Source organism: Pantherophis guttatus, chromosome 1, assembly GCF_059756535.1.
Source record: "Pantherophis guttatus breed Tessera chromosome 1, ASM5975653v1, whole genome shotgun sequence".
Taxonomy (NCBI): Eukaryota; Metazoa; Chordata; class Lepidosauria; order Squamata; family Colubridae; genus Pantherophis; species Pantherophis guttatus.
Window position 1 is genome coordinate 262,499,505 of NC_142063.1, and position 24,171 is coordinate 262,523,675.

Sequence of the window (24,171 nt, forward strand, 5' to 3'; positions counted from 1 at the left end):
ATTACTATAAAATGACATTTTATTACAGTTTTCGCTATCAGGGTTATGTCATCAACATAGTGTCATCAACCAATAAACTATTGGTATTTATTCCTGTCTGTTGCTCAGCAAGACAGTTGTTAAGTGAGTTGTGCCCCATTTTACAGCCTTTTATGCCATGGTTGTTCAGCGAATTACTGCAGTTGTTAAATGATTCATGTGGCTGTTAAGTTAATCTGTTAATCTGAGTTCCCCATTGACTTTGCTTGTCAGAAGGTTGCAAAAGGTGATCACGTGAACCGGGACACTTCAACCATCATAAATATGAGTCAGTTGCCAAGCATTTGAATTTTGATTATGTGACCGTGGGGATGCTGCAATGGTCATAAGTGTGAAAACAGTCATAAGTTACTTTCTTCAGTTGTAACTTTGAATGGTCACTAAATGAATGGTTGTAAATCAAGGACATCTGTACTAAAAATAGTAAAAATCTGAGAAATGTAGAGCCAGGATTCAAAGAACTAATCATATTCTATAAAGGTATTATAATACATGCTCTTCAAAAAAGAGATTCTGCCATTATAGTAAAAACTACTTGCTAAATCCCCCATGTCTCAACAGTGACTTATCATTTCATGTTGGATAATTGATACATGTATTTTCAATACATAAGTTTGAAACTTGTTTCAGTATAGATCTATAATTGAAATTTGGTCATTATACATTAATGCTGTTATTGCAGATTGTTTAAAGCATTTTTGCTTCCAGGTGATTGAAAATAATATTCATGTTTCTTTCTTGCAGTCATCACACTCAAACAACATCCTGGGATCATCCTAAAATGACTGAACTATTCCAATCATTATGTAAGTGCCCTTAAAACTAAAACCTCTCCATGTGCAAAAGTGCAGTTTATGCCACATAAGCAGGATACAAGTTACAAGTATAACACTCTTTCCTCCCCCTGACTTATATCATCCCAATTGAAATCCTACATCAGTTTAAGCATTCCATGTATCTGAGGAAGTGAACTACAGTTCACAAAATCGTATGTCTTTTAATAAAATCATTATTATGAAAAGGTGATACTTGATTCCTTCTAAATCTCAGTCATGGATGTTCACAGGATAATTTTAGGCCGTCATCTTCTCCTAGCCCAACCTTTTTCATTATTTTTTTTTACAAGGTGAAAAAGTGAAAGAAGGAACATTATATATGCCTCTTCAATTTTTTGGACAAAAGTCTGGAAATAAACGTTCTAGGTATAGCCATCAAGGATTTCTGTTAAATGCATTATTAACACTTCTCATCTGGCTATTGAAATTAAGAATCATGCAGTTAGAGATTGATCATGTGGCCCTTTTCCATAGGATTCGATTCTAATGGGAAGTTGCTTCCAGGGTGTTTATCAAAGTTTTGACTCTGAAGACCTGGAACTATGAAAGTTGCTACTAGGAAGCTCTGAGGACCTTATCAAAAATATGCCACAGAGAGGACTGGTGCAGGGCAGAATGTAATACTAAAGATCTCATGCATTTCTGAAAGGTTTAGGATTGGCCACTGGAGCATCTCCAAGGGTTGTCACTAAAAAAGAAACACCTTCACTATATTTGATTTAATTTGCATTGAATCAGTGAATTGAATCAGATTAATTCACTTTTACCCTGGGTCCATCTATTACTTTGTTCTGATCAATTTTTGAAATATAATCCTGAGTATACCTGTCCATGGCTTGTTGCACATCTCTATGTTATAGCAACTACCGGTAGCCTGTTTTGTATTGTAACGTAAAAGGTTTTTTCTCATCTGAATCCATTCATGTAAATGTTACTAGGATGTTCAAAGTAAAACTGTCTAAAATGTTAAACACCTGTCATCATAGGATCATTTTTTCTGAACAGGAACTAACTTTAAACCTCTCATTTGATTTCTGGTGTTGCATTCCTATTATCTCTTTTTCTCTTAATTAATTAAGAAAAGAATAAACTATTGATTGATGCACTATTGATGCATTTTGTTAAAACCGACAACAAATGTTTGATGGTATTGGGTTAATGTTTCCTTAGACTATATTAACTTTCTATTCTTTGGCTTTTTTCAGCTGATTTGAACAACGTGCGCTTTTCTGCTTACCGTACAGCCATCAAGATCCGGAGACTACAAAAAGCTTTGCGTTGTGAGTATGCTTTTCAAAATTCATTATTTCTTTATTGTCTCAGAAATCAAAGTTATCCTGAAGAATCTGGAGATAGTTTCTTAAGCTGTAGATTTCGATATTCAAAATGGTAATTCTAATCACTCCTAGCCTGAATCACTCTTCACCTAATTTGCATCACTTGTGTCATTGTTTTGGAATGACAGCAATTCATACTCTTATCTTTTTGAGTTTAAATGCCTGGAAGGCACATATCATGGATTGACTGCTTTACAAAGATTCAGAAACTGCAGTTGTTCCCAAATGCAACAGCCCAGCTGCTGATGGGATTAAGCTGCTGCAGTAGCATAACAACCTCTGCTGTGGAATCCATCCATCTTCTGCATTTAACCGGAGGCAAAATGCTTTAGGACTCTTCCTTGGGTGAAATTTGTTGAACTGGACTTAGAGGCAGTTCGTCTTGGTAATTGCCCCTATTCCTTAAAGCATCTTTCTCCAGAGGTCCAAAATGGCTCCTTTTATACTGTCATTCTGGAAAGCTTTTAAAACTCCAGAGTTTAATGGTGTGCTTGCATGTCATTGCTGGTAGGATGAGATATTAGCTTTATTTATTTGAGTTTTATATTAGTTTATGATCATTTATGTTGCTATGGCTAATTTGTTTTTATGAATGTAATCCAATACATATATCCAAAAAGGATATAAATCATTTTGAATTTCATGGTATACAAACTGTAAATTAGTAAATAAAGAACAAACGTGGTGCCCAGGAAATGCATGGGTGGTACAGTTCCAAGCAATTAAGGTAGGTAATAGATAAATGAGAAGAAGACGGCAAGATGGTATAGAAAGAGCTGTTCCCGATTCCTTTTGAAGGAAAATGTATGTTGGGGGAGGAAAAAATGTAGATGCCATGTCATATTGTCTACTATGTAGAGGAACAGCATGCAATAGGGAAATTCCCTTGCTGTTTGCTGAAAAAATGATTAAAACATATATAAGTACATCTTTTAGTGAGCTTAATCATTTTGGATTCATGGTAGGTTATACATTTAAATAAACATTTTTTTTCCTTTTAATAAGTAATCCCTGCATCTGCAGAACGTAATCTCTCAAGAGATTACACAGAATCAGGTAGCAGGAGGGGTATTTGACTAACGTTAGCATTATTGAAACATCCAAGTATACCTAGAAATCCACAGCTGTCTTTTTCAATCTCTCAGCTGTTTATTTTATTTTGCTTAGCAGCAGCCAAATCTTCTGCTTTTCTTCTATCATGGATTACACTGACAATTTATGTTCACAAAGCCAAATGAGGTTTCCAAAAGCTATCAACTTGGTATTTATACAGATAGCTGAAACTGCCATAGTATATTCATTTCTGTATTGCATAGTGTGAATGCAGTCATAGGGATAATTAAATGTAAATCCACTACAGAAATCCTCCTATAATACATAGTTCAGTAAAGTAAACAAAACAGATAAGACATTTTTATTGTCATTTAACTGTAGGCACAAATGGAACACATTAAAATGAAATTTGTATGCCCAGCTCTCAAAATAAGAAACATCCCACATTGAACAATGTCACAAAAAATGTAAAACTTGAAATATATAAAAAGCATATGGATGGATGGATGGATAGACAGACAGTCAATTAGTTAGCTTGGTCTAGTGGTTAAGGCACCAGGCTAAAAAGCAGAAGACCATGAGTTCTAGTCCCGCCTTAGCTATGAAAGCCAGCTGGGTGACCCAACTCTGTTTTAGCCCAATTAACTCACAGGGTTATTGTTGTGAGGGAAATAGGAGGAGAAAGGTGTGTTAGATATATTTGCCATCTTGAGTTATTAGTAAAAATATTAGAGGCAGGATACAAGTAAATAAATAACATAGAAAATCTGTTGTCTGTTATTGGCTGGCAACTATCAAATCTTGAACCAATGTGTTCTTGGACTTCTGGACTTTTAAACAAAACTTCTCTCTGATTGTTCACTGAGACATACTTGTCAGGTATAAAATAACACTAGAACTCATTGAAACATCAAGTGTTTTGTAGACAGATAATGAAGGAAAGATAGTGGTGAGACACTTCTGGAATTGAGAACTAGGTTAATCACACTTTTATTGTTAGTTTTGTCTTCCCAGAAAGAAACAATGTAAGGTTTCCCTGTTCACAGATAAATTACTGGAAATCTCTTTAGCACTGACGTTGTGCAGAATGACTATAAATGACTGAGGTCAAAAATCTTGTTTGGCTGCCAGGCCTCACTGAATCCAAATCCAATTTTGTTCTTTTAAACTAATCTCTCTGAAGCAGAAATGCTAACAGGTGTTCTTTTTTTATTATTATTACTTTCCAACAGCTCTGACAATAAAACATTTTATAATCTCTGCGCAGAAATAAGAAGTCACTGTATTAGTTATTAAATATATTGAATTCAACAATAGACAGATTTTTAAACAATGCTCCCTTTACAGTTATTCTCGACTTGGTTTTTAAAGCTTCGTAGCCTACCTCTATTTGGGATAGGTAAAGTGAAACTTGTATATTTTATTATCAGACGGCACCAAAAGTAAGTTGAAAAACTTAATTTGGGGACGATAATTTTCTAACATGTAAATTGGGATGAACAACTCTGCTATGCTTCCATTTTAGGTGTCACCCAAACCAAGCTGTCATGTATAGTCAGTCGAAATGGGAAATAGTTACTATAATTTAAATTTCTAAGAATGCCAGACTACATACAGGTAGTCCTCAATTTGCAACCATGGGGGGGGGGGGTCCAAAATTTCCATTGCTGAGAAAGATAGTTTTTAAGTGAGTTGTGCCCCATTTTACAACTTTTTCTTTTTTTGCCATGATTGCTAAGCGAATTACTGGAATTATTAATTGAATCATGTGGTTGGTAAGTGAATCTGGCTTTCCGCATGGACTTTGTTTGTCAGAAGTCAGCTGGAAAGGTTATAAATGATGATTGCATGACCTCTGGACAGTGCAACTGTCATAAATAAATGCCAGTTATCAAGCACCCAATTTTGATCTCATGATCATGGGGATGCTGCAACGGTTGTATGAAAACCTGTCATAAGTCACTTTTTTCAGTGCCATTGTAACTTTAAATGATCCCTCCAAAATGGATGCAAGTTGAAAACTACCTGTATAGTGATAACACTTTAAAGCAAAGAGAATGTTGGATTGAATCACCTTTAACAGAGGTTCATCATTTGATTGTTAGAGATGACTGTTTAGCATACCAATTGCAGAGTTCAGAGGCTTTGAGGTAGAAATTATGAAGATGTCTGAAGAACGTTAGAGTCTGTGTTGACAATAATATGCTTTAATAAAAATTAATAAAAAGTTACAGTGTTGGTTTATAATAGTTTGAATATGTGTAGTCCCAATACATTTGATGAGTGCTTGGTTGGGAAAAGCTATTCTACATTAATTTTTGTCTCACTGGATAATGATAACAAAAGCAGAAGGATTTGCAATATTTTTGTTATCTAATTTTAAGCACAACTAAATGTTAATCCTTCTTCCTCATAACTTAAACTCTCTATAGCTGCAATACTTTTTGGAGTGCTACTGTACCTATAATTGGGAATTGTGGAAAAAGGAATGAAATTGCCTCCTGAAACTTCTGTAAAAGAAAGGAATGAGAACTGTGTGAGAGAAATACTAACATTGGGATTTTGTTTATTGCTAGTGCTGCATCAGTGGTAGCAAATGTTTGCCAATGCTTTTCTGCCCTACTATTATAAAGAGCTTTTCTGCCTAATTTCATATCAGTGATATGTAATAATTTATCACTAATCCTAAAACTGGCAAACTGATCATATAAAACTATTTGAAAGAAACTAAATATTAACATTCCAAATGTACATATTAGGTGAAAAGAATGTGAAGATAACACACTGTTTGCCATTTTTTTTTAATCGTTTTTGGTAAAAGTTGTCTCTAAAAATTATGGAAACATTTGGCTTCCAGCTTAAATCCTTTTTATCCCCATGAAATGCCTATCTCCATAATTTAAGACTACTTGGGGAAAAATTCATAAAGAGCTTTTTTTTGTCTCCTATCTCATTGAACAGATGATAATTAGTTTCCCATAATCACTATTGTAACTACAGGTCCTTTTGAAATTAACACATATTGTTGTCATCAGCAGTAACAAAAACGGGAGCTTCCATAATGGATGACTATCACTTCATATGTGCAAAGCCCCATTTTCACATTTTTTTTCAAGATCATTAAGGGATTTTAAATGATACATAATTTTGCATGCTCTGCTTAGCACTGTTGGATGCCAATATACAAAGCAATTGCTGAATCCTGTTTAGATATCTTTGAAATCAAGATGATTAATGCTTGTTTACATGTTGTACCCAGAAGCCCTCGCTGCCATACCAGTTTAGAATTCTTGGTTATAAATGGTGCTTCTTGTCAGAAACATTAAGTCTTGAACTTTGTCAGAATATCGAGGCTTTTCACCTGTCACAAAGGTTATCTTTTAAGACAACATTATCCTCATTTTAAAGGTTTTAGCTGGGCTTTCATGTAGTTAAAAAGCCTGGAAGATGAAAACATTTTGATCCCATGTCAAAAAGATATCAGCATTTTGATCCCATGCCACAAAAATATCAACCTTCTTTTGGAAGAATATCACTCTCAAACTTGTATGCTTAATTTGGATGATTTCCCAGTAGATGTGCCACTTGAAATAAAAATATTTTCTGTTTCCTTAAAACTTTTATATATTTATAAATCTTGTTCATGCATGTTATATTATCCTACGCAAAAGTACATTGATGTGTTGCTTCCTTAGAATTCTAATTTAGGGTGCCTTCAAATGTTTAGCCACCCTTCGTGTTTGATATATGCACACAGAATATTGTAATGTATCTGGAAAATCAATAAATAGATAAAATGGAGATGACATACATGACTGAAATTGTGCTGGATGGGGATATGAATGACACAGCATCCTAGCTCAAGTATTTCTCATAGCAGTAAACCAAATTTCAAACAAGATTAAATGCTAAATGATTTCTCCATCTACATCTATAAAGCAGATGGCTTTGGACTGTTAAATGCAGAATGCTTATACAAACACTTTTATTTAACATCATGAGTTGGAAAATAACTGAGAAAATGCTTCTCGAGCTGTAATATTGCTTTGCTTTAGGGCTTAAAGAACTCATATATTTGTGATAAAAGAAATGTCTTTCAGTTGTCACACACAAGTATATATATATATATTGCCAGTGGACCTCTTGGACTTAACCTCAACGAATGAAGCTTTTAAACAGCACAAATTGATTCAGAATGATCAGCTCCTTTGCGTTCAGGATATCATCAGCTGCCTCACTACGATTTACAGTGGAATGGAAGAGAAGCACGAAGATCTTGTGAATATTCCACTCTGTGTAGATATGTGTCTCAACTGGCTACTCAACGTTTATGATAGGTAAGTGTAAAAAGTTCAGGAAAACCTTGTAAGTGCAGCAATGTCCTTTTACAGTAATATGTGGAACATATTCTTAATGCTTTTTTTTAATGGCAATGATGGCTCAGATGTGTTTACTAACTTCTGCTTGGTAGATACCCTTGATTACTATTTTCAGAAGGCTAAATACCTTAAATGAAGCAGATCTAGAGATTGTTAGGTGCCTAGTTTTATGGGAAGAAGGAGCCACTGAGATTTGAACGCAATTACAGAATTCAACAGGTCCTCGATATTTTGCTTCATGTGGAACCTTGCCTAGCCTTTTTATAACTCGTTGTTATTTTCTACTTTGTACAGTATGTGTTCAAGCAATGCAAAGTTTACCCTTTTGCTGTAAAATTCCCCAACAGCAAAATGATTGTGCGTAACTTTATCTTAACATTTTCGCTAATGGGCTTGGTTTGTTTCTAATTCATCACTTAACATGCTCATGGTTTATATCATTGACGTATACCATTTTTAAACAATTACCCACCTACAGATACCATCTGCTTCTCTCATACTATTAATCTGGAATTTAATTAGCATCTGTAAGACATGCTCACTGATGTTTATGGCCTTCGTAAGACATTAAGTGAAAACAATTGACAGCAACACCTATTGTCTTTTGTATTTCTGCCACATTAAGAATTATTTATTCCTCACATTAAGTCAGTAGACAGAACAAAAGTGAAATTTGATATCACTGAATATTATTTTTCAAAGAGTCATATATTTTAGAATCCATTAACATCTGCTCTGTAAAAATGCACCAGCTTTAAACATAAGTCTATAAACATTTGCATTGCAAATGTGGTTTAAGTATGTAACACTGAAAACATAGTAATGTACTGGAGCTAAAGAATAACATGAGAAATTAGAATCCTTGCTGCTGATTTTCTTGTGGAAGAATTTCCAGCAGTGCCAGACATTAAGGACTTTCTGAATGAGGTTAATTGTTTCATAAAGAATTGAAAAGAAAAACTGGTTGCCTGTAAATTGTATAAATCAGGCAGTGGTGGGCTGCTGTCGGTTGTAACAACCGGTTCACCCGGAACCGAAAATGTGAGCGCGAGTTTAGAGGTTTAGTCAGCCAGACATCATCAGATCTAGACAAAGGATTATAGGAGGCCCAACACAGTGAAGTGTCAATGCATGCAATTGAGATGTCACAGAAAGACATATGTGTATCATCTCTCTGAATTTAGCTGGCATTAATCTTGAGTTTAAGATTTAATGTTTAAGTAGAACATTAATACTGAGGTAGTTTCTTCTTCTCTCTGCCTACTGGCTCTTAATAAATATTACCATAAACAATGGATTGGGCTTTCAGGTTGCATCTCCATAGTGAATCCTGTTATCTCAGTGGCTATGTACCTACTTATATAGAAGCACAGTATTGGAGAAAGGCAAGATACACAACAGAAGCTGGGTCAATACCCAGAAATGTGAGTAGATCTGGGTCAATACTTGGAGATATTAGCCCAGAGAAATCCCAAGGCAATCCAAGGTCACAGTAACCAGGCTGAAGCACACAACCACAGTCAAAAACAATTGCAAGCAACTCAGGATTAGCTGACAGCTGCTAGCAATACTGAAAGACATTCAGACTCAGGCTTTTAAATATTGTAATATTGAGTTGAGTATTTCCTTTGAGTCCAGGTATTGGAGTCTTTAAAGAAATATAATTCTGCAAGATCTCATCTCAGTTTTCTCTTGCATGTGCTTGTCCGCTGTTTCCACGGCCCAGTTGCAAACGGCTCATGGTCTGGTAGTGATCCAGGGTCTGGGGGTTGAGCATTCCTAAAGTGATCTAGTGTTTTTGGCAATATTTTTGGAAGTGGTCGGTTATTGCCTTCTTCTTAAGGCTAAAAGGCAATGACTGCCCCAAGGAAGGCAAAACTAGAATTCACAGCCTTTTGGTTTATAACCTTATGCCTTAACCACTTCAGAAAGATCCAGGGTCATTGTCAAGAGTCAAGACTGACTCAAAGGCAGAAAAAGTGTAAATGTGGGAGGGAAGAAACTGGCGAACTGTCCAGGAAAAAACAAAAACAAAAACAGTGCCCAGCAAGTCTTCCTGATTAACTTTCTCATTTGCAGAAGCACTGCTTGACCCATCTCCAGCCACAGTTGGATGTTCTTCTTTCACTGGTTTTGTTGCCAGTGATGGTTTTGTAAATACCAGACCACAAAAGATTGAAGTCATATTGCTAGATGAAATCAGTACTATGCATTTTCTAATTGACATATGCACCCAACATTTTTGCTCTAATGTACATACACATCAAAGTTTGTAAAACTCAGGCTAGGCAAATGGTGCTCTGAAAAATATTAATGTACCTGTAGATACTATAATTTGCATTCATTTGTCATCAGCTCCTGCAATGCAGGGTGTCACATTATTAGGACATGCTGTGATGCTGTATGCTTGAACTACAATGCGTTATAATTAATGTGTTTAAGCTGAATGTAAATATTTAGAGTTTGCACTGAACATTTGTGAAAGAGACTCATTGATATGATTAGTAGCTAATGTCTAGAAATTGAAGTACACCAGGTGTTTTTGCTAGCTCTTTCAGTTTTTGAATTAAATTATACCTCCTCCTGCCAACTATTTTAATGCTGTTTCTATAACAGTGCCCGGACTGGAAAAATCAGAGTGCAATCCCTGAAGATTGGCTTGATATCGCTTTCTAAGGGTCTCTTGGAAGAAAAATACAGATGTGAGTATGTTTTAAATATAATTCTGCAAAATTCATAATTTTTTCAAGGTTTGGCAAGAGATGAAGTAGGGTTGTTTGGAACAAGTGCATTTCTCTGTCCTTTCTGTCTGTCTATCCATACCCATAGCCATGCTTGTGTGCACACACAAAGACACTTGTCACTGAATATTATTAAACTGTTAAATTTACATCCCCCTTTGATTCTGTATTTGAAGTAGGGCAATATTCCAGCTTCAGTTTCAACAAAGTCCGCATTCCGATAAAATGTTCCGTCAAAATGTAGAATCATTAATTATTAATTAAATTTATTGGCCACCCAACTTGACCACAGGCTAACTCTGAGTGGCTTACACTACTTTCTTCATTGTGCCTTCATTGGCACAGTAAGGCACAGGTAATCTCTATTCTGCCTCAGAAGCAAGTGTGCCCCTATACCAGATGTTCTGGTAATGTTAAAGAAAACTGACCTATAGCCAAATAGCAGTTTTATTTAGTATTATATGTATTTGCAGCAATGCCTCTGTATAGTAGAGAACTACCCAGTGGGATAGTAGAGAATAGCCAGTGAGGCAGTTTGGTTCAATCAGTATAAATGGATGTTTTGTAACAAAACATAACTTCTATGGCAACCATTTTGTAAATAGGTACGTCTCCTATGGGAAGCGTTTTTAATGCCCCATCACACCTTCACATCATTCTAAATATACAGTCAGCTGAAAAGGTCTGTCTCTAGTAAATTTTCTGTACCTCCTTCTTCTGCACATACACAGATTCCTATTAGCTATTTCTATTACTTTCCTCACTGGTTGATTATCCAGGAATACATTGCTATACAGGAGGGGGCTTCAAAAATTTTAGCAAGGGGTTCTCTGCCCAGTTGCTGGGTGGGCGTGACCATGGTGGGCGTGGCCTAGTCAGCCTCCTGCACCACGGGGGGGTGGTTGCCTTCCCTGGGCTTCAGAGGCTTTCCTCGAGCCTCCAGGAGGGTGAAAACAGCCTCTCCAGGCCCTCTGGAGGCCAGAAACGGGCCTGTTTCTGGCCTTCCCAAACTTCTGGTAGCCCCATTTTTTGCCCTCCCCGAGCCTCCGTGCGTGCCCTGCACTTAGCTGCATCCAAAATGGGCCGCCTGGGAGAGATGGGGTGGAGGGGGCAGGGTGGGGCAGGGCCAGCCAGGGATTTGGGGGTTCTCTGAACTGCACAGAATCTTAGCTAGAGGTTCTCCCGAACCCCTGCGAACCCCCAGCAGCCCAGGCCTGCTGCTATATGAGAAGAACAAATAGAACTGTGGGCTGTTCTGCAGCACATGATAAGTTCAACTTTTTCTTCCTATAGAGTTAATGAAAATATAGTTTGGGCAAAATTTGTAACTTTATGTATAATTCAGCTGTTAACAAATTTCATTAATTTTAAAAAAATGCCTTTCAAATAAACATTTGAGGACAATAAAATCAAAGGAAATTAAGTTACCAGAAAACAGTGGGGGATTTCTATTTATTAGAATATTTATAAACTGCCATTCCTCTTTACCTAACCATCTAGTCCTATAAAGTAAAGCAAATAAAACGATTGTTTTAGTAATAACCCATCTCATTGCAATGGATAATATGTTCTGTTTTACAAAGTAGATTTGATGTTTACTGTTCATAGTAGCATTGGCCTTTTACATTGTATTAAGCTAAATTTCTATCGTAATAGAATTAGTAAATAATAGATGCTAACAGTGGGCACGCAGTGGGCATTCTGTGTAATTCAGATCTGCAGAATAAAATGAAATGACAAATATTGTTTTTGTTTCTTTGCTAGCAAATGATCCTTTGTGCCATATTTGTTTAATAAAAAAGGAATTCTTTTAAACCCGATTTTGATGTCCCAGTCCTCTTTTCTCAAGATATGCACAAATTCCACTATTTAATTATTTAGGAAGTTCCATAAGACATGGCTTTTTTCTCAGACCTGGAGACAGGGTGTTTGTTGAGTCCCTTGTTAATATGATTATTGTCGATTCATCCAAGCACTTACGTTTTTAACTATGTTTTTGTGCTTTAAATATTGAAAGTCGCTCAAAGTCTTTTCAGAGTTGGTTAGCTCTGAAAATCCACTCAATCCATCAAAATAAAAAATAAGATAATCCAATTTGCATATATTGAAAATTATTGGATCTGAAATCCAATAGCCATGATGGCGCAGTGGTTAGAATGCAGTATTGCAGGCTAATCCTGCTAATTCCTGATTGCCAGCAGTTTGGCAGTTCAATTCCCACTGGCTCATGGTTGACTCAACCTTCCATCCTTCCGAGGTCGGTAAAATGAGGACCCAAATTGTTGGGGGGCAATATGCTGACTCTGTAAACTGCTTAGAGAGGGCATTTAAGTCTTAAATGCTATTGCTATTGCTATATTCTTAGTATATCTTCCACTCTTGAGAAAGTAACTGCTTCTTTTAGTCTTCTGGGATCTTTTACACTGGAATTTGTATAACATGTGGGTGCTCTTGTAAAATAGCTTATAACCAGATAAAGCATCACATTACATGATGTACGTGCCATCTTCTCGATATCTTCCTCTGTATGTCATCCAAATGAGCCTGCTTATCTTAATTATGGGCAAATAAATGTGCTTCCAAACAAACAAAATACATTTGGTCCTCAGCTAGAACCATCCATTTTTATCAGTCTCAGAAGTAAAAAGTTTTGGTTGGAAGCATGCAAGCTTTTTTTCCCCTTTAATTAAAATACTTTTTAAAAAAAACAAAAAAACCTCATATTATATGAGTGGGGAACTTACTGGGCAAAAAGGAACAATCCTCAGGACCACTGGAATCTCCAGACATCATTTTGGAATCCCCAAGTTTAAAGAAATGTTTACTGTGACAGAAGAAGTACCACCCGCTCAATTTAATTTGGACCAAAATATTACTGAATCAAAATACAAGTAAATGAGAAAAAAAAGTAGTTGGTTACTGACTAATGTAACAGATTCTTGGAATACATTCAGTGGTGGGATTCAGCCTGTTCTGTCCGGATCGCACGAACCAGTAGTGGCAACAGCGGGAGGCTCCACCCACCCACCCAGATGTAATGTGCGACTACTGCGCATGTGTAGAAGGCCGCGTGCATGCGCAGCCTCACATTTGCGAACTGGTAGGGAAGGTAAGTGAATCCCACCTCTGAATACATTATAAATGAACCTATACTCTTTAATTAGCTTCAAATATGATATGTAAATATTGTGTTGCTTATCAGTGGAACTCGGAGCCAAAGATGTCATAAAATAAGGAACGTTCAGTTCATAAATTCTTTGACAAACTTATGAAAAGTTACATGTCACATATTGGGAACATGATTTTACAGAAGTAACTCCACCTCGGGGTTGATAAAAGATGATTGACACGAGAATACTTTATGATTTGGAAGACGAGTTGGTGTGATTCATGTTTGTGAGCTCATAAATATATCTTAAGCATGCAGTATAAATGATTAAGTAAATATTAGACTAGGAAGAATGTGCTGAAGTCATTTCAGATAACTGAAATGAGAAAGTCTGTCAGATTCTCTTCTCTCTTCCATGTGGTATTTAAATAGATCTGCTAAACCAACAGAGTACAAGTCTTGATAGAGAAACATGCTAGGTATTTTATTGTTTGAATGTTATCATAACTTTGTAACTTTTTGATAGGATTATCTTTTATTTTAACCCATAACAGAATGTGTTTTAATAAAATAAGAAAGATACTTTCAATTTAGAGAGTGATTTTAGAAAACAAATACTCTGTGCTTAAGACCTCAGAAAGAGACTTAGGTTCTCAGAGTGAATGGTATAGTGTAGCTTAGTGCTGTGCTTCAAAAACTCTTAAATATATTGAAGAGCTGTTAAGCAGCAGTGAAATCCCCCCGGTTCTATCCGGCTCACAAACCGGTAGCGCTGGCGGCAGGAGGCTGTCATTACGTCCCGGTTTTTTACCATCTGCGCATGCTCCCGTTCCCAAACCAGTAGCAAAGGTAAGTGGATTTCACTGCTGCTATTAAGCCATGGGTGCCCAACATTTTGCTTGCCTGGGCCACATTGAGTGAAGATGAATTGTCTTGGGCTGAATATAAAATATAGGTAGTCCTCAACTTACAGCAGTTCATTCAGTGACCATTCAAAGTTACAATGGCACTGAAAAAAGTGAATTATGACAATTTTTCACAGTTAGGATCTTTGCAGCATCCCCATGATCATGTACTCAAAATTCATATGCTTGGCGAACTGGTTCATACTTATGACCGTTGCAGCATCCCGGCGTGATTTGATCCCCTTTTGCAGCCTTCTGACAAGCAAAGTCAACGGGGAATTCACTTAACAACCGTGTTACTAACTTATCAACTGCAGTGATTCACTTAACAACTGTGGCAACAAATGTCATAAAATGGGGCAAAGCTCACTAAACAAATCTCTCAGTTAACAGCAGAAATTTTGGGCTCAATTGTGGTTGTAAGTTGAGGACTACCTGTATATAATACAGTTAAGGTATAAAATAACATAATAATGTTAACAGTTTACAATCTTGTGGGGCTGCATTATCAGCTGTCTAGGGCCAAATGTGGCCCATGGGCCAAGGGTTAGACAGGTCTGTGTTAAGCTAACAGTTTAAATATAACAGAAATACAAAAATGGATTCTTTTAATACAATTATTTACATTTTCAAAAGAATAAAAAAATTAGCTTGTCTCTGATAAACAATATTGATGATTGCTATGAAACAGTGGTGGGTTGCCCCCAGTTTGCACCGGTTCTATAGAACCGGTAGTAAAACTGGCGGGAGGCCCCGCCCACTGACCCTGAAGTCACCAAAACACTTCTGCGCATGTGCAGAAGAGTGTGCGCACGAGCAAAACAAGCGCATGCGTGTGGCCCCACTGCGAACCGGTAGTAAAGGTAAGTAGAACCCACCCCTGCTATGAAACTTACCTACCCCCCTCCCCAGTTTTGGTGGAGAATGTATCTCTATTCTTTATTTTTCACATACTATTTGTAAGAAACAGAAAAAAATATATGGTAGGGTCTACTTTAATAGCCAACATGTCACTGTGGAATGCAGAGAGAGTATTTGTTAAGGGGCAAAACCAAGTCGAAATAGCCCTAAAACATCTCTTCCTCGTTCTGAGTGTTGAATTTAGATTGATTTTTCTGTGATCTTCCTTTATTAATAAATAAGAAATGGTAGAGAGTGGCAGACATTAAAGTGGTGCCTGAAATACAAATTTTACAGGAATTATAAAGAAAGCTCTATTTTGCATTTCTATGCTGTGTACTTAAGGAAGAAATGGCTTAGAGTAATTCGCAGGTAAAATTGGAAGAAATGAGAAATTGCTCCTTCTCAAGCAAGTGTCCCTTTCCCCCCCTCCCTTTTTGCCTTGAAGATCTCTTTAGAGAAGTGGCCGGACCTACTGAAATGTGTGACCAGAGGCAGCTTGGCTTGTTATTGCACGATGCTATCCAAATCCCACGACAGCTTGGGGAAGTAGCTGCTTTTGGAGGCAGTAACATTGAGCCCAGTGTCCGCAGCTGTTTCCAGCAGGTAATTGTGTCTGTTTCCATTTCTGGATGCTCTAAATTCAGTACATTCAGATGTTAGTTGGGTTCAGAGGGAGTCTCTTACAGACCTTCTGAAGATTTGAAAGTCACTTCTAAAGGAAGAGGAACATAACAGAATAACAAATGAAGAGTTGGAAGGGACCTTGGAGGTCTTCTAGTCCAACCTCCTGCTCAGGCAGGAAATCCTAGACATTGGGCACAAGGTTTATGCACCCATTACTGCCATCCTTTCCTTTAATCATTTGAAGTGCCTGGAATGGACTTTAGTCTCATAAGTTTGTAGCACTGATTGGAAATGTTTATACCAATAGTTCTCAATTTACGAACACAGTTGAGACTGGAATTTCCATAGCTAAGTAAGGAAGTTGTTAAGTGATTCACACCTGATTTTATGACCTTTTTTGCCATGGTTGTTAAGTGAATATCACAGTTGTTAAGCAAATCTGGCTTTATTGACTTTGTCTGTCAGAAACTGGCTGGGAAGGTTGCCAGTGGTGATCAAATGACCCCATGAATGATGCAGTTATAAGTACAAGCCGGTTGCAAGAGCCCAAATTTTGATCACCTGACCATGGGGATGCTGCAGTGGTCATAAGTGCAAAGATTGGTCATAAGTCACTTTTTTTTAGTACTGTTATAACTTCAAGCAGTCACTAAAAAGAATGATTGCAAGTCAACTACCTGTACAAGGGGCGCTTCAATTACAGAGGAAGTAATTGTCTTTTCTTCTTTGACTGAATATTGTTTCCTTGAAGGTCAAACTTGGAATACATTTTTTTTTTAGAAAATAGACTGGACAGGAAGCTTAAATTTGAATGTTAAAATCTTTTTAATCTCATCCTCATTTATCAGCATAATAATAAGCCAGAAATTGATGTAAAGCAGTTCATAGACTGGATGCGTCTGGAGCCACAATCTATGGTATGGTTGCCAGTTCTACACAGAGTAGCAGCTTCAGAAACAGCAAAACATCAGGCCAAGTGCAACATCTGTAAGGAATGTCCAATTGTTGGCTTTAGGTGAGCAAAATAAAATGCCTTTTATGAATTGCATCAGTAATGTAATCGACTTATATTCCAGCTTCATTGTACATACTATGCTAATAACTCATTTCTTGATATGTTATAAGTTAGAGACTCATAAAAAGTACTGGTTGTGCTTAGAGGTCTTCTGGTCAGTACAGGCTGCACTACAACTTCTCTGTAGTGATGACCGTCTAGCCTCTGTCTGAAGATATCTATCAAAGGAGAGTTCACCAAGTTGGGCACTTCCTTTAACCATTTTTCTTGGGGTTTGGTGTTTAGACCCTCATTATCTCGATACTCATCCTCTGAACCCTTTTTTGGTTTGCGAGAAATGAACACGAATCAATGTGTATGCTTAATTCAGTAAGTGGAAAAGCCATTGGGCGGTATTGGTTCAGAAATTCACATTCATCAGATTGTCACCTGGTTCTGGGTTATGGCCTTTAATACAACTTACCAGGTTTTTGAAACCAAACTATAAAGTAATTTACTATAGAAAACTTCACAGTACAGTAAATTATTAAATGTAGAAAATGTTTGAGAAGATTATGTAGATTAATGTCTATAGCTAATATGGATTAGAATGTAAATAGGGTTGAAGCCAGCCATAATTCATGGTAGTCTTTGCCAGTCTCATAAAGCTGCTTTACAAGTAGCACTGTACCCTTATGTGAGCTTATTATCGCAACAATGCAGTATTTTCATTATGTTGGGGGAAATTGCAACTCAATAGCACAGACTTTGTGATAGTTTTGTTCTTATGTGTAAGATTTTTGTGCTCAAATTTTCTCTGAAATATTTACGGTGTTAGTACAGTAATTGAATCTGAATTCATTACAAGTGTTATTACCAGGTTTCCTAAATTGTATGAAAATTCATAACAAAGACGTTTTAACAGTAGCAGGTTTGCAGAGCTGTCTGTTCTAAGGAAGGTTTCTTCTCCGTGAAGGAAAGCAAAGGGAGGCAGCAGATAGTGACAATTCAGAATGGTCTTCCCCTATGAATGGTCCCACATACCGTGCCCGCTTCCATAGGTATAGGTTTAATTATATCAGATGAAGAGCTCTCTAAGGGACTGGAGTTAGCTATCATATTATTAGGCTAGCATTTCCTTCCTTCCTTCCTTCCTTCCTTCCTTCCTTCCTTCCTTCCTTCCTTCCTTCCTTCCTTCCTTCCTTCTTTCTTTCTTTTACAAAGGTTTGGCATTTTTGTGTTTGATATTTCTATCCTGTAAATTCCTGCCTTCTCAACTTCCAGCTGTATTTATTCAGTGAGTCCCATAGTTTCATTTCCATCGTACAGACTTATTCTGTCCATGATCCTTGAACCTATCTTACTATGGAAGATATTCTCCTTTGAACTGAACTTGTCTCCTAGTCATTCCACAGACATATCCATGTATGGGAGGGAGGGAGGGAGGGAGGGAGAGAGGGAAGGAAGGAAGGAAGGAAGGAAGGAAGGAAGGAAGGAAGGAAGGAAGGAAGGAATGATGCTCCTTGCCATCTTCCCATAAGGAAACTCAAAAGGGAAGCTGACAGTATATTGGAAATCAATCTTGCTCTTGCTGCTTTTTTTGCCCACCTGTGGTCATTCTGTTTCTTTATTTAGGTAATGAAATATCTCTGAAACTATGACCCAACAGGTCACAGATTGTCTAGTCTCTATGCTAATAACAACTTCAGAGAGATACTTTTTATCACTAACATGGGAAAGATTGCAAGATTAAATCCTCTCTGTCCGTCTTTGGTAGTCTCATCACTGTTTGATTCCTTTGCAGCTTCTGTTTAGTTTTAAGGACAGTGTGCTAGATGTATTTACTTAGTATAAATGAGAAAAATGGATATAAAGTAAAGAAAATGAATGATTACAAAGCGAAGGCAGGAAAAAAAGTCAATGTGGATATTCCAATTATAAAAATAAGTTACATTATTTAAATGAATTACATTATTTAAATCATATTTTATGTCACACTGGAGTAGCAATAGCTGGTTCAGCATTTCTCAGCTTAACCCCCTAGGTTACAGCATACAGTATATTCAAAAGTCATAGTCAAGGCTACAAATGTTGGCATTAAGACTAAAGTACATCAGTATGAACGATCATTCAGATATTGCTTGGATTATCTAAAAGTTTGTTGCACAAAAGTATATAATCTTGCTATCTGTTAAAAATAATCATGAATTCTGGAGTTCCCACATTTCTAAATGGGTCAGTAGTAAAAAGAAAACAAGGTCATTATCTTTTCTATGTCGCTAGGCCACACCATTAGTCACTGACTATAACAAACCACATTTATCAATAACAATAGTACTTAGACTTATGTACCGCTTCACAGTGCTTTACAGCCCTCTCTAAGCGATTTGCAGAGTCAGCATATTGCTCCCAACAATCTGGGTCCTCATTTTACCCACCTCAGAAGAATGGAAGGCTGAGCCGGTCAGGATCGAATCCTTGGCAGTGAACTGAATTTGCCTGCAATACTTCTAACCACTGTGCTACCACTGCTCATTGCAGCATTTTCCTGATTCTAAAGCACTGAAAATTCAGGTTATGCTGTTCTAATACAGCTAATGCTGGTTGCTATTTACCTATCTTCTCTTCACATAATATATTTAAAAATGGATTCATTTTCCCCTTTATTGAAACTCACAGTTTTATTCATTTAGATGTAAAATAATTTGTCAGCTGGCATTAACAAAAGGAGCCCAGTAACCTTATCATATATTTCTGTTGATTTTGTTATTAAGTGTTTATGACAGCCTAACAGAAATTGCCTATTTTGTAGTTAAATCTTCCACTAAAGCCAGTGCTGGAAATTTAAGTAAAACACAATATTTTTGTTAGCTGCTAATCAAAAATGCCTTTTATCCATCTCCCAGGAATAAGCTCTGACATCCATGGGATGAACATTCTTAGCTTAATTTATTTTCTCACAGATCAAAGTGGTCTGGTCTATCGTAAAATTGGAATATTTTAAATACTTGGACAGAATGATTAAGGGTTCCTTCTTCCTTTTTTCAAACTCCTTCTTTTGAATTGCCATCAAAATAATTGAATAAATAATGTAAAACCTAGCTGTGAACACAACTTTGAGTACACAATATAAAACAAAGAAGAGTATGATATAAGTTATAATTAAAAAAATAATTTTTAATTTTCTTTGGGTTACTTCTTTGATTGCTCCTGGTGACAATCACCATCTTGAAATAGTGATCCTTTTAATTATACTGAACAATCAATCTCTTCCTTCAGGAACGCATTTATTTTAAAATATGCTGCATTGCTCTGCAGTGGTTTCTCTTCACCCCTGCCATATGTGAGAAAATAGTTCAACTATTGAAAACCTGTGAGAGATGTTGATTTTCAGACTAATTATAATTGTGTTATAGAAGCCATGGCATACTACTCATGGAAATGCAGTCTTTCCAGTGCCAATCAGTAAATAATTAAAAATGGACTTTAGGGACTAGAATTTCTCCTTAAATTTCTTTAAAACGTAGTTTTTTCTGGTTCTGTAGTTACATACAATTTTATTTGCTATTTCTAAGGACAAAATTGAACATGGTATTCATAGAATTGGTAGATGAGCATAGTTTTTGACGGAATAGTGTGCACACAGTCTTTACTCAAATCATGATCATCATCCACATCATGAGATTGACAGCCCCCTGAATAGTCTCACAATCTATTCATCTATTTTAATTAAGATGTGTTTTATTCTCTATAATTTAAAATTTTGAGTTACAGAATCTGTGGAGCTTGGCATTAAGTTTTTGAACCTTTCACAAACTTGAGGATCTTCATTTTTTCCCTCCCAAACTTCATTCACAGATATCGGAGCCTGAAACATTTCAATTATGATATTTGCCAGAGCTGTTTTTTCTCAGGTCGAACAGCAAAGGGTCATAAATTACATTACCCAATGGTGGAATACTGTATACCAGTGAGTATAGAATCTTCTTCATTGATTACTCTTAATTTATTCCCTATTATACCTTTCTTCTGCTTTTTAAGATTCACTTATTTTACCAAAGTAGCTAATATTATCTTGAATTAAACTTAATGTATTAAAGAGAACTGTAGTTAGTTTTGGATCTGGTAAAACAAATGTAAAGTTATGTTTTTGAGAATGGACCAAGTTTGTTGTGGAGTAATATTGTTTACACTTTTTTTTTTTTACAAAACATTCTTTGTTTATTAGATAGAAAGAATAACATTTTGTTTTTTTTAATAAAAAGTCTCATTTAAAAGAAAATGTAAACAAAAAAAATGTATTTTTTCCCTAAAATATATTTCACTTATTAATGTTAGTGTTATTTTATTGTTGTTGTTATCTGTTGTTGTTGTTGTTGTTATTGCCATTGATATATATTTTTACACAATCAGTTTGAAAGATAAGAATTTGGAAAGTCTATCAATATTGACTGCTCTTAATATGTTATTTAGGAATTCATGTTTATAATTTTCTGGAATTCCCATGGTGGCTATATAATCAGACACTTGTAGCATTCCTTTGAGCTGGACCCAACGTACATTCAGCGGGCTGCAATTTACTTGATTTTCATCCCCTTGCAATCTCATGACTCTCATCAGTTCTAATGTCAGAGTAAAAATAAATACAGAACCAAAGCAGCATACAATCCAAATTGCAAAAACAAAACCATCTAGGAAAGAACAATAAATAAAGAGCAACAAGAGATGCAGGTGATGTTACTGAAAGGGTCTTTGAAAAAGCTTCATTTTTTAGTAACTTCTAAAAATTGGCAGAGATGGAAGCAGCTTGCTCTCAGTGGGGAACCCATTCCATACAAGGTTGAACATCAAGAGAATTGAGATTCATTGCTGTGCCTGATGTGAAATCTGGCACATGGTGAGTTTTTGAGTCTCTGTAATGAACATAATTAATTCTTTCAGGTTTTGGATGGATAGAATGCAACTTCCAGGGGGATGAAAGGAAATGCCTTTCTTGTGCATCACTAAATGAAGTGCTGTCTTCACAGTAATGCATAACAGCATGAATTACTATGGAACATTAGGAATATTTTTTATAGTTAGCATGAAGACTTGGTATGGTGTTAACCCATCTTTTAGTAATCCTTTTTAAGATTTATTTTCACTGTCCCACTGCTGAAATGCTGACTTCAACAGCAAAAATTAGATTATGGTAAAATTCAAGACACCACTAATTCAGTGGTGAAATATAAAATTGGTTACTACCGGTTCTGTGGGCGTGGCTTGGGGGGGGGTAATATGACTAAGTGGGCATGCCCAACTTTTTTTTTTTTACTTTTAAAACCATTTTTTTCTACAACCTCTTCGCTTTTAAAAGCCTCTGACGATCCCAGCTGACTTGCCTGATCGGCAGAGGCTTTTCTTTTTTTTAAAGCTTCTGACCATCCCAGCTGACTTGCCTGATCGGCAGAGGCTTTGTTTTTACTTTTAAAAGCATTTTTTCTGCCGAAGAGGTTGTAGAAAAAATGCTTTTAAAAATAAAATAAAAAGCCTCTGATGATTGTGTGGCTCAGCTGGGCATGGGGGTGGGAGTGATTTTTGCTACCGGTTCTCTGAACCACCCGCCGCCATCGCTACCGGATGGGGCGATCCGGTCCAAACCAGGAGCATTTCACCCCTGCACTAATTATATCCTCAGCATGATGGTTATATCCACCCTTTAATATGTACCTGTAATATTAAAAAGGATTAGACAGAGCATACTTACTTCCTATTCCTAACATGTTTCTAAAGGAAAGATGAGAAAATGATTTTGTATGCTGAGATTCTTCTGCTTTCCACTAGGAATACCATGGTCCTCTTGCTTATCATTTTGATTCATCATATAGATTCATGCATTTTGTGTTTAGAATGGCTTTTGTTGTTGTTCAAAACTTTAGAAGGGTGTCAGCTTACTTTATTTATTTATTAGTTCAATTTGTATGGCCAGTCAATTTGGAAATGCAGTTCTGGGCAGCCAAGAACACACTAAAAAAGATATAAAAACGATACAGGTTAGTCCTCATTTAGTGATTGCATTTGGTTGCAGCAAAATGTTTGCTAAGTGAACCACATAACTGAGAGAGAAAGAGAGAGAAGGAGAGACTGCAAAGATCACAGGCTGTTGCCATCTCATTTAGGTAAATGAATTGTATTATCGTATACAGTCTCTTTTGCCTGACCCATTTGTTGTCCTTTTCTTTTTACCCCCTCCCAGGGTGGAAAAATTGCTTAAACAATGTATCTCTTCTGATATATCTGAGCTACAACACATCCATAAAATGTGCTAACTGCAAGTTAATAAGCTCATTTCTCTGACCTTAATTTGTTGGTTAGAATCCTCTGGCCAGCAGGCAGTTGCTGCCTGAAATTGACCAGACTTTAATCAACAGACCAATCTTAACTGAAGGCTTTTGTTATGATAAATGCCTTCATTCACTTATTACCATTTAGTTCCATTTATTTGCGAGCCATTTCTGTCTGAGGCAGTTGTTAAATGAGGACTGCCCGTACTTTCAATTATTAAAATATTTATACTCAAGTCAACTGATATGGGAGATGCTTTTTGCAACTTAAGCAAATATAGAGCAATATATTTTCCATTGATTATATAAGACACTATTCTAGAATTAGGACCTTAATCTTAAATCTCACATAAAGTTTTCTTCCACTTTGCAATATAATTATAAATGTTCTTTAAAAAATTGAAACGTTGAACATCAGGTTTTTACACTTTGGCTAAAATCCATGATACTGAATCCCTCAGGCAACCTATTGCAGTAGACACCAATTATATATTGGAGACAGCTCAAAATATATAAGTATGTAGACTATTGATAGACATTATTGTTTCAAGGACATCATGATTTTTTTTTAAGAAGATGGATGCAAGATACTTTTGCACTGATTGCTCAGATGAAATTAAGAATTACATTATACTTAACAAAATAAATTTAAATTTAAATTATTATCTTCACCACCTTTATCGACTTCTCATTTTTGAACTCCTGAGGTGAAAGCGCTTTGGATAAAAACTATTTTAACTTTAATCAGAAATTCTATTAGTAAGTGAAAGCATCATTCCAGGTTCTTGGTAATCTCACAATCTCCCTCCTCCCTGATTTCCCCCTTGTAATTAGGAATTTATATATAAAAGACATTATTTTAAACTTGCATGGCAGCAAGCAAAAATTGAGAGACCTGAACTAGGACATTAATACCAAGAATGTCAAC

At 36.3% G+C, this 24,171-nt stretch overlaps 1 protein-coding gene across 2 annotated transcripts in view; it reads left to right on the forward strand.

Annotated features, from left to right (window-relative positions):
• UTRN (utrophin) overlaps window positions 1-24,171 on the forward strand; it is a 370,975-nt gene that overhangs the window by 309,419 nt on the left and 37,385 nt on the right. For both annotated transcript variants that reach the window (XM_060692261.2, XM_087882841.1), the window contains exons 60-66: window positions 784-845; window positions 2,081-2,155; window positions 7,401-7,602; window positions 10,261-10,346; window positions 15,748-15,905; window positions 16,775-16,941; window positions 20,779-20,890. In XM_060692261.2, the coding sequence (XP_060548244.2) occupies window positions 784-845; window positions 2,081-2,155; window positions 7,401-7,602; window positions 10,261-10,346; window positions 15,748-15,905; window positions 16,775-16,941; window positions 20,779-20,890 (862 nt within the window). The remainder of the gene's footprint in view (window positions 1-783; window positions 846-2,080; window positions 2,156-7,400; window positions 7,603-10,260; window positions 10,347-15,747; window positions 15,906-16,774; window positions 16,942-20,778; window positions 20,891-24,171) is intronic.